General features: G+C 38.4%; 1 protein-coding gene across 1 annotated transcript in view; it reads right to left on the reverse strand.

Moving 5' to 3' along the window:
- The window catches only part of UTRN (utrophin), a gene marked incomplete in the record, with an annotated part of 519,651 nt that overhangs the window by 89,754 nt on the left and 417,862 nt on the right, over positions 1-12,035 (reverse strand). The window contains 1 exon segment of the mRNA XM_070073468.1: positions 8,207-8,267. Within this exon segment, the coding sequence (XP_069929569.1) occupies positions 8,207-8,267 (61 nt within the window).

Below are 12,035 nucleotides of genomic sequence, written 5' to 3' on the forward strand. Positions count from 1 at the left end.
GACCTTGGGAAAATATAGGCTTAGCTACCTGCCAATTTGCATATGTTCACAAAGTTATACATAGAAATCAAGCAAGAGCTCCCAGCTAATCAATTTTGCATTCCAGTGACTAAAGTATAAATAGTGAATGCAAATACTGGCAATGTAGGATGGCATCACTTATCTGAGTAAAACATTCTTTAAGATCTAATAGGTGATATACTTAACTTGGAATTTATAATCTCCTCAATCTCTCTTCACCCAAGAGCAGAGTAAATGAAGAATATGAAACAGACTTATCAATAATGTTGACTCACCTTGTGTATGTACCTGTGTGTGCGTGTGTATGTGTTTGTCTTGAGGACCCCTAGGGAGGCATTGTGGGGACTGGATGAGGATACCATGTAGGTTTCCCCAGGTGAGAAGTAACTTCCTGAATTCTGCCCCTGCTACATCACACATACACACCACGCACACGCACACACACACACACACACACACACTTTATCTCTGTGGGGAGCAACTCAGACTAGACTGTTACTGGATTAAGACTTATTCTATGCATCTGCTCTCCCACAATATGGCGCTGAGAAGGGAGTAACAGCTTCTACACAGCTGCCTCCAGTTCAACCAATAAACTGTAGGACCTGCTCCTGATTGGAGGAGAGCAGCGTACTCGGCGTGTGGGTAGCAGAGTTGGGATTGGTGGAAGAGGACTATAAAGGAGGAGAGAGACAACATGCACCAGGAACATCTGAGGGAACACCTGTGCAGCCCCCGCGAGAGCCAGCCGGAGGTGTGCCGCTCCCCCGCGGAAGTGGGGAAAGTGGCTAGGGGGAACCGCCCTTCCACGGAGGTGGAAGGGACGGTAGCCAACCCGGGAGGAACCAGCAGCAAACCCGGGGAGGGCCGAGCAGACAAAAGAACAGCGCAGGGTCCTGTGTCATTCCTCCACGAAGACGGGCAGCGACATAATGGTGCCGTGACTCGGATATGAAGCCTAGGCAGGGCTTAGTGTCGTTCCTCCATGAAGAGGGGGAGCGACAATCTCTAAGCTTTTAAATGCAGGAAACCCAAGGTTATAATTTTGGGAACATAAGAGTACATTGAAAGGAAAATGTTAAAAAAGTTTGAATGTCAGCATGTCAAGAAAAAAAATTCTATCTTTTCAGAATTCAAATAGATGTGATCTTACTTGACACCAAATACTAAAAAAAAAATCATAGGATCTTCCTTTGGTAATGCCATTAGGGAAGCAGGCATCTTGATGCAGCTGGCTAAGTCACCACTTGAGATGCTTGCGTGTTATATCAGAGTGCCTGGATCCAAGTTCCACATCCAATTCTGGTCCAGCTTCCTGCTAATGGGAAACCTGGGAGGCAGCAGGTGATGGCTCAACTACTTTGGTCCCTGCCATCCACATGGGAGACCTGGATGGATTTCTGGTGCAGCTCCAACTATTCTCTCTCTTTCTCTCTCCCTTTCAAATAATTAAAAATAAACGAACTTTTAAAAATGCCATTAGCTCCTCATGGTAATCAAAATACAAGATAGGAAGACTGAATCATAAATAATGAATACTTAGACTCTTAGATTTGATTATAAAGTGCACCTAAAAAATTCACACTCAGAAGCAAGTCCAAGATACAAGTATATCAAGAGCTGTAACAAAAAAAGAAATGTACTACAGGACAACCCAAAACACAAAATGTCAACATTGCATGTATGGTTGATAGAACATTTGTTATAAAAGAGAAAGACAACGTTTGCTTGTGTTTTCTTTTAAATAAAGTAGAATTAAGAACCAAAACTTGGCCGGCGCCGTGGCTCACTTGACTAATCCTCTGTCTACAGCGCCGGCACCCCGGGTTCTAGTCCCAGTTGGGGCGCCGGATCCTGTCCTGGTTGCTCCTCTTCCAGTCCAGCTTTCTGATGTGGCCCAGGAAGGCAGTGGAGGATGGCCCAAGTGCTTGGGCCCTGCACCCCATGGGAGACCAGGAGGAAGCACCTGGCTCCTGGCTTTGGATCAGCGCAGCACCAGCCATAGCGGCCATTTAGGGGGTGAACCAACGGAAGGAAGACCTTTCTCTCTGTCTGTCTCTCTCACTGTCTAACTCTGCCTGTCAAAAAAAAAAAAAAAAAAAAAAAGAAAGGTCCTTCATTTGAAATCACCGGAAGATGGGAAATGTTGTTGTACACACCTTGGTAATCCCCAGAGAGTCTCTGCCTTGGGGGTGATTCCACTGGAGCCCAGAATTCCTAGGGAATCGCAGCTCCTAGCCCTCATCCCTCAGATTCTCAAACCAGGGACAATCAGAGCATCTATCCACATCCTGCAGGTCACCTGCTACTGCACTGGCCTTGGGGAGCCATGCATACACCTGCCTGAAGGTATCAGTGCCAGAACTATGCTCCTACAGTAGAATTTATCATTTTTTTGTTTGTTTGCTTTTAAAAGTTAAATTAATATCTCTTAGATTTTTAAACACTTTTTATCTCTTTCATTTATATTTTAAAGTAGGGATTAATTATAATTTTTCCATCTGGTTCTATATCTATTATTTTACTTTATAATCATCACAGAAAAAAAAGATATGTTTATTTCACAAGTGTTTAAAGATTTACTTATTTGGGAGAGAGAGAGAGAGACAGAGACATTCCATCCATGGGTTCACTCCCTAAATGACCTCAAAGGCCAGGGCTGGACCAGGCTTAAGCCAGGAGCCTGGAACTGCAACCAGATCTCCCACATGAGGGGAGGGACCCAAGTGCTTGGGCCATCCTCTGCTAACTTTCCAGGCAGGGAAAGGGAGTCGGGAGCTGGACTGGAAGCAGAGCAACCAGGACTTGAACTGAGCCAGCACTCACATGAGATGTCAGTGGTAGCTTTGCCTGCCGCATCACAATGCTGGCCCCTTCTTTCACAAATTTTAAATCATTATTTCTGCTCTTTTTATATTTAATAACAATATTCTATTTTAATCTTCACAAAATTAAAGGACAGATATGTTTCTACTTGTCTTAATGGCCCTACAAAGATCCTCCCTGGATTATATAGTTATATAGTAGACCTTTATTAACTGCATCCCTGATGCTGAAAATGCAACTGTACAGTAAGGTTGATGGTCTATTTTAATGCAGTGGAGCTCAGAAACTGAGAAGATTCCAAGCCAAAATTTTACTTCATGGACCTAGCAGTGCATAGACGAATGGAAGGAAAGGCAACGTCTTCCTAAAGACCCAACTAGTCTGTTGTCTTTGGAAGACAGTGTAACTCCACATAAAGTATCTCAATTAACCAGGACATTGATAAACATGCTAGAAAATTCCCAGTGATAGCTTGTTGATCACCAGCAGCTGCAGGACAGGCTGTCTGCTGGTCAGTTTTTAGGTAGCTGCTGTATGCTTACAGGTATGAAGCTGCCTCTAAGCCCAGCTTAGTGACCCCAGGGTGCTTACATTCTTCTATAAAGCAATTTCACTCTTACCTCCCCATCAGCAGGGTTGGCCCAGTGAGCTTTAAATATTTATTTTCAATAAAGATAGAGCCACAGGATATTTCTTAGAAAACAGACTCTAGTATATTTTCTCATGTTTCAAATTTATTTGTTTCTTTATCATTAAAACAAAAAATGCAAGTTCTATTCATGGAAAGAGACTCAAGGCATGTCCAAAGAGTTCTCCATTTAGAAGGCTCAAACCAAAATGATACCAACCCCCCTCTTGACAACAGAGGATGAAAAAATTAAGGCTGTGCAGGAAGCTTTGCCAGATATCTACTAAACTTCCATTGTTAATTATACATTTATTTGGGGTTTACTTTGCTGTAAGTTTTCTAAAACCTCTAAAAATAAGATACTTATGTTTAGTTCTTTTTTGTTATTATACATATATTTTGTTAGCTTTGAGAATCTTACCGGGTAGATATTTGGATACCTCATTGCTGCCACCCCACCCCCCGACCATTTTTTTAAATTGTTTATGTGAAAGGCAGAGTTAGATAGGAGAGACAGAGAGAAAGATCTTCCAGCTGCTTTCTCACTCCCCAAACGGTTGGCAACAGCCAGGGCTGAGTCAGGCTGATGCCAGGAGCCAGGGGTTTCATCCAAGTCTGCCACATGGGTGGAGGGGCCCAAGGAATTGAGCCATCTCCTGCTGCTTTCCCAGGTGCATTAGTAGGGATCTGGATCAGAAGTGGAACAGGCAGGACTTGAACCAACACCCATATGGGATGCTGACACAGCAGGCTTAACCCACTGTGCCATAGTGTCGGCCCCTCCTCTGCCCATTTTTAGGAAAGGAGTATTTCACTTTCTCACCTTAGATAAGTTCATTATACTTTGAAAAAATATGCAGAAATTTATTTTCCAAGATTTCATTTCTAACTAGAAACTTTATTTTTTTCCCAGCAGTTGATGGATTGGGGCACATAGAGGGTGGCCAAGGGAGGTGGGAAAGTTACCTAAAAAGCTCTTCAAGATATTGATAATGGACACAGAATAGAGAGCAAACATGTAAAGGGAGTGATAAATTAGGAAAATCTTGATCCACATCTGCTCAAAAGGAGGAATTCTAACAAAAGAGAAATGCAAGATAGTGGTGTTTATAAATATAAGTTAGCTTATTCTGGGCATAATATATTGTCAGGAGGCAGCATTACAGAGTGGTCAAGAGCTCTAGAGTGTGACAGAGTCCTTGGTTTGAATGCTGGCTCTCCCATTAACTGGCTGTGTGATCACAAGCAAGCTGTGTGTGTACTCACTCATTGCTTATTCATGTACTTACTAATGGGGGTAATGACAGTACCTAAACTTCACTGGGTTACTGTTGGGCTTAAAAGAGAAAAACCATGTACAGGATTTAGCATAATGTCTGGCAATCCGTGTTCAAAAATGTAGTCTATTACAATGATATTTATTATTACCCACTACTACTATTTATTATTATATTTTTTATTATTTCTGGAAAAAAAATGCAGAAGCAATTAACATTACATGATCAATGTGACATATTAGGAAAATCCAACCCAAAGCTTTTATCCATAATTTCTTCTATCCCACAAATTCCCAGGAGATTAACTTTGAGCTGAGGAAGTGAACAACTTACACAAAATACAGACACATGATTGAAAATTCACAAAGGAAAACACCAGATTTTTATGACAGACTTTTGTATTTTGTGAAGGGAGGCAGGAGCCAATTTCAAATTTTCTTCAACTAAAATGAGCTGGAATTGGACTACACAAGAAAAAAGTCATCATATCACTTTCAGAAAGTCTACCTATAGGTGGACAGTGCAATTTAAAAATGTGCTTCAATTTAATATTTTAGGAAATAGAAGGACTTATATTACAAATGCTATTACAGTAACAGTAATAGCATATAAATAACTTAACAGTAACCCAGTGAGGTTCAGATCTATATCTTATCATCTTCTAAAAACAAATGATTCATGGAAGCACTGAAAAATGCATATTCATATTCATAACATATTTATAAAGAATTACCTAGAGACACAGAAATGCATTGGGAGCCATCAATGTGTATTTTGACTAATCTATAAAATTTAAATATGAAATATAAATTTTCCCATATTCTCCTTTCTACTTTCTTGCTATACTCTAGTATTAGAGTTATCAAACTATATTTTTTTAAAAAAAAAAGATGTATTTATTTATTTGAGAGGCAAAGTTACAGACAGGGAGAGACAGAGAGAGAGAGAGGTCTTCCATCGGCTTGTTCACTCCCCAAATGGCCACAGTGGCCACATCTGTGCCAATTTGAACCGAGGAGCTGGGGGCTTCTTCTGGGTCTCCCACGCGGGTGCAGCAGCCAAAGGACTTGGACCACCTTCCATAGCTTTCCCAGGTTATTAGCAGAAACCTGGATCAGAAGTGGAGCAGCCTACATGGGAAGCTGGCACCACAGACAGAGGCTTAACCTACTATGCCACAGCACTGGCCCTTAAAAGTATGTTCTTAAACATTGAAAAAATCTAGAATTTCTCTCTGAATATGACTTTATTATTGGCCAACTTGATATGTTCTAATTTGCCCCAGGAAATTCGAAGTCCATAACAATCATGCTGAACTTTTCAGCATTTTTCTTCTACTTACTTGTATAGCCATGCAAAAGAAAGTATATATGAAAGGCTTTCCATTTATCATTGACTCATTAATTTATTTGAGAATTAAATTTTGTTTTCATAACATTTCATCTGGAAATATTGGCTTTTATAACTCTACCTCCAGAGTTTGATGGTCCTTCTTTATGAGGAAATAAACTCTTTAAGTTATACAATAGAGAAAGTACTGAAAGACTCTGGTCAAATCAGTCTTGTAAAAACAGGAGAATTTGCTCATTAGAAATGGAAAAAGTTATATTTAAGAAAAGCAAAACTTCATGATGATATAGAACATATTTTAAGATGCTGTACTCCTAAAGGTTGTTAAAAATGTCGGCCATCCTTCAACCTGGCCCAGTCCCAGCCACCGTGGCCATCTGGGAAGTGAACCAGCAAATCGAAGATCTCTCTCTCTCTCTCTCTCTGTTTCTCCCTCACTCTCTGTAACTTTGCCTTTCAAAGAAATAAAACAAATCTTAAACGATAATAAAATGGATTGATTCGTAATCTTAATTGCATCTGAAGTCTTAATTCTTTCTATATAAGCTAATACATAGATTACAGGGATTAGGATGTGACAAGTTTCCCAGGGATCAGGAGGAGCATGATTCTGCGTCTAAAAGTGAAACAAGTATTATTTAGTTCAAGTCAACACTCACGTAAGAAAATTAAAGTTCTCTAATACTATCAATACTGTTGTTTTCATAATATGGAATAAAAATGTACTGCTTTAAAAGTAGATTTAATTTTTACGTATTCTTTCAATAAAGACACGTCAGTTTGCCCAACTTATATCTTCTTCCATCCATGTTTGTACAAATTTGACAGCAGTCCATTACTTGGACACTTTGTTCTTATATTTATCACAACTCAGTCAGCTTATGTGGCACATGGTAAGAAATATTAAATTCCCATCAGACAATGTATCACTGTCATAAAACTTTTGTTATATGTTTTGGCAACCACTAACCCTGCTCCCTACAAAGGATAAATTCCAGACTAGAAAGCTCCATAAGAAGCCACCACAGGGAAGCATCAAAAAGTTCATAGAAAATACCATATTATGAAAAACCACTGCATGGATTTCAAAAAATATTTTGCACCAAAATAAACACCTTTTAATTCTAACTTTCCTTAAGTTTTTTGAAGTTCCCAGGTATTTCACTAACAGACTTCACATATAATGTTTTCAGGTAGAATAGTATTGAAACAATAAATTATCAGTGATTACTAGAATTTTAGATATACCTCCTTTCCCCTTAGGAAAATTATAAAAGAAACTTGGCCCAGAGATCTGCACTCACCTTGCCTCAGGTCACACAGCTAATCTGTATCAGAACTGACTCCTGATAGTAAGTGAGCATTCTCACAATTATGATGCTGGTCACCTTACAATACAAAGGCTCAGCTACAACTCTACAGAGTTGTAAATCAATACTACATTGTGCTTTAAGTCAATAGCTCTACTAACCTACACTGAAGGGCATGTAGAAGTAATATTTTATCATTCTTTCCTGTCACACTATTGAAGATGAAGCCAAGGATCAAGTCTTACTAAGATTCCATGTAAATTATTTGAAGTTTACAAAATGTCACACGATAAGAGGACACAATATGCAGAAAGGAGAAACTAAGCTGAGAACAAAAAGGAGATTAATTAATCATGCAGATAATTTCTACAAGACAAAGAAAAACTTAAAAATGGTTAACTTCTTCGTGATAAATTTCTGTTTCTTTTTGGTGGATTAAAATGGAATACAATAAATTTTATATGGATTTTTCTAGGATAAACAAACATGATTTAGAACAAATATAGTTTGAGACACCTCATACTGTCAAGTGTATTTAGCAATTTTCTACAAATAGTTTGATCTCTCCTTAGAAACTAAACAGTTAAACATACCGATAGGCCTAACTTAAAAAAGACTAAAAAAACCTCTGATTTTTAAACTGAGTTTTTCAAATATTAAATATTTACACTGCTCCCTTCAGATACTAGGACTGAATTCCATTTAAAAAGTAATGAGGAGGTGGGGGAGGCTCTTAAGTTATCAATAAACCTTTATTTGCTTGATATTATAAAGGAGAATGAAAATCCACTTACTTGATGTAATAGGGCACTTTATTATGGGAAATGGATCTTTGCCACGGCAGCTGGACTGAAGCTGAGGAAACAAAGGGAGGTGATTGGAGACATGGGTACTTCGAAAGCCTTACACCTTAATGCAAAACAACTGCACACGTTTTATAGCCGATCCAGTGAGAACTGCTCTGGGTTTCCAGCTAGTTTCCTATAATTATGAAATTGACAAGGCAAACAAAGCTGGCTTCAAACATTCATTTGAAGTGAGAAGAGAAACAACACAGGTTCAATTTCTAATGCTAACGAAACATACCTGTTGATAAAAATACTTTTTGAAAAAACAAGTTTTCTTGTTTCAGACCACCACAGTTTACAACTTAATGCCATCTGGAAACTGTACTCCGAATATATTATTTGGTGAAGCTAAAATCAAAATTAATTTCATCTGATATATTCAAATTAAAAACTAGGTTTCCCAAGACTGATTTTTCCAGGTCACTAATAACATTCCTTACTCTGCATTATATTAACAGGAATAGCTATTGAGCGCAGATGGCATTTAAACAAATTCAATTATATGAAGACTTAAAAAGGGAAAATTAAAATTAAAATACGCAAAGGCCTATAAAGAACCAAGGCAATCAGCTGGGCAGAAGAATCCCAGATACTTATTTTCATCCAAAATATACAGAAACCACAGTTTCTTGTTTCTGTACTAACCATTGAGATTTTATGTTTATTTTTTATTGAGGTACATTTTTCCTTATAATTTCAGTTACTTCTTATTTATAAAAATACAGTATTCCTGCATTAAACCAATTTAAGGCTTACTTAAGATGAGTAGTTCATGTGCATCTAGAGCTATAATAGGATTTTATTAAATGAACTGGAAAGAAAATTAAAATAAAACTTTGTATGAGCTGGCGCCGTGGCTCACTAGGTTAATCCTCCGCCTTGAGGCGCCGGCACACAGGGTTCTAGTCCCAGTTGGGGCGCCAGATTCTGTCCCAGTTGCCCCTCTTCCAGGCCAGCTCTCTGCTGTGGCCCGGGAGTGCAGTGGAGGATGGCCCAAGTACTTGGGCCCTGCACCCCATGGGAGACCAAGAGAAGCACCTGGCTCCTGCCTTCGGATCAGCACAGTGCGCCGGCAGCAGTGCACTGGCCGCGGCGGCCATTGGAGGGTGAACCAACGGCAAAGGAAGACCTTTCTCTCTCTCTCTCTCTCTCTCACTGTCCACTCTGCCTGTCAAAAAAATAAAAAATAAATAAAAAAGCTTTGTATGATTATCATGTAACTACTTTTCACCAATGATCTTTTTCTTGAATCTCATGTCATATTAATATCATACAAATATATAGCATTCTAAACTTTTCCAAGCATTTTCAAATATACCTTTTGATAAGGAAGCCAGCAAAACACACATTAAGTTTTCATTTGAAAGATGAGAAACTAAACATGAAGAAATAAAATAACTTGCTCAAAGAATGCCATCTAAATACAAGGCCAGGCTCAGATGTGATCTTGGGATTTCTGAACACGAGTACACCAAGTTTTCTACTCAACAATTCTTCCCTCTTTGCAAAATGCAGCCACTCTTTTCTCCAACCGTATCCATGAAAGACTAAAAAGGGGCTGAAAATGAAAAACTAGATATGTTAAATTTCTTATTAGAGCCAACCTCCTTTCAGTGTTGGCAGCAGGCTAATAGGCCAGTTTTTACTTTGTGCCTAACTAAACAGGCTTCTTTTATAAAATGGCAAAAGCCCAAGACAAATAATAAAGCCAAAGATTCCAAGCAGCAAGGGATAATGAATATTAAATTTACTAATTGGGATTAAATTTACTAATTTGGGATTTTGTCTCCATTCATTTTAATAATTGTTTTGATTTGAATAAGTTAGACATCCTTGGACTGTACTGCTAGACAATGAAAGATCATGTGATAGAATTTCACAGAGTAGGTATGAATTTCACAATATTTCATTTCCCATAGAACATGAACTTGATTTCTATAATAAGAGTGTGGCTGCTGCATGAAAAGTGTAGGGTTTTGTCAATATAGATAGATGACATTAAAGATGTACTGTAAAGATAGTCTCAATTATTTTATAAATTCCTCCTTAATTTGGTCTGAGTATAAAGGTTCACATTCTATAAAATTAATTTTAAGAAAACTATAGTGGCCGGTGCTGTGGCTCACTAGGTTAATCCTCCGCCTTGCGGCACCGGCACACCGGGTTCTAGTCCCGGTCGGGGCACAGCTCTCTGCTGTGGCCAGGGAGTGCAGTGGAGGATGGCCCAAGTGCTTGGGCCCTGCACCTCATGGGAGACCAGGAAAAGTACCTGGCTCCTGCCATCTGATCAGCGCGGTGCACTGGCTGCAGCACGCCGGCCGTGGCGGCCATTGGACAGTGAACCAACGGCAAAGGAAGACCTTTCTCTCTGTCTCTCTGTCTCACTGTCCACTCTGCCTGTCAAAAAAAGAAAAAGAAAACTATAGTACTTAATATCCAATGAGTATACTGTAAATCTATTTACTGTATCAACATCGATGCATCCTGGCCCTCGTGGACAGTCTATTCTAGGAAGGGCTGCACATCACTCACTCAAAGATAAACTGCCTGACAGCTGAGATTCGGGAAACAAAACATGTGGCGTTAGAGGGCAAGAAATAAATTATTGGGATCCTGAAATTGTGAAAGAAATGCCCAGTCTCTTATTGAGGCAAAGTAGTTCATCAACAGATTTCTGCTTCATCAAAAAGATTAAGAGAAAATACAAAATGTAATCAATTTAGCTAGAAGACAGTATTTTAGTTTTCTATATTGCTATAGAAACAAAGAAGTTGTCATAATTGCGAAATAAGCTTTCTGTACGTTTCAGATGTCACTTCAATTTAACTGCTTTTTCACATATATTTGTCAAAGAAAATAAAAAGAAAGGCATTAATATTTTCTGAAAGTATTTGTACCAAGAACTCTGTTAGGTGTTTGGTATAATTTGATATGTTTGGCCATCTAACTCTCAGCCATGTGAGGAAAGAGATATTGCGGTATTTCATGAGGAAAACACGTTAGCTTTCAGAGATCTGCAGGTCTGCTCAAAGAATGAACATTTAAACCCGATCTGGATGACTTAAATCCTACATTCTTTAGCATCCTCAGCAGTGAATGATAAATGAACTAGAAGCTCAAAGATTTCATGAACAACTGTCCATAAATTAAAAAATTCCCAAGTGGAGAACATTACATAAAATGTATCTATTGCTTTGGCTAAATGAGCAACATTTGATCAGAAGAAAAGTTAAGTGTGATCTCTGCTAGCCAAATAAAGCAAAATCCTCTAATTTAAGATTTCTAGGGTGATAATTTTACTTTAAAAGCCGCAGGTCCATTTTACATAAATAAGCATTTTTACAAAGAAAATTAGCTTAAAATATGAAAATATAAAACTATTTCTTTATAATGAAAATGTCCCGAACATTCACAGATGACAAAGCAATGATAATAAGATACTTGATAGTTATAACAAACAGTCAAGGGAAAATCATAGCTAAAGATGAAATTGTCTTGGTTTCACTTTGAAGGCTAACCTAATGTCACCACATGATTGCAAATAATAAGTAGTAAACAATGTTTTAATCAATGTTAAAACTCCCTATCCTCTTATCCATTTACCTAATATAAACAAATATATGAGTACTTCAAAACTTTGTGGAGAATAGAATCGAAAGATAAGTGTATTTACCACATCTTTGTAGTGCCTTAATATTTATAACAAAGAATATGGGTCCTTGAATGCAAGAGAAAGAATACGCTAGGGAGGCCAAGCAAGTTTATTAGTACTCAC

This window comes from Oryctolagus cuniculus, chromosome 5, assembly GCF_964237555.1.
Source record: "Oryctolagus cuniculus chromosome 5, mOryCun1.1, whole genome shotgun sequence".
Classification (NCBI taxonomy): domain Eukaryota; kingdom Metazoa; phylum Chordata; class Mammalia; order Lagomorpha; family Leporidae; genus Oryctolagus; species Oryctolagus cuniculus.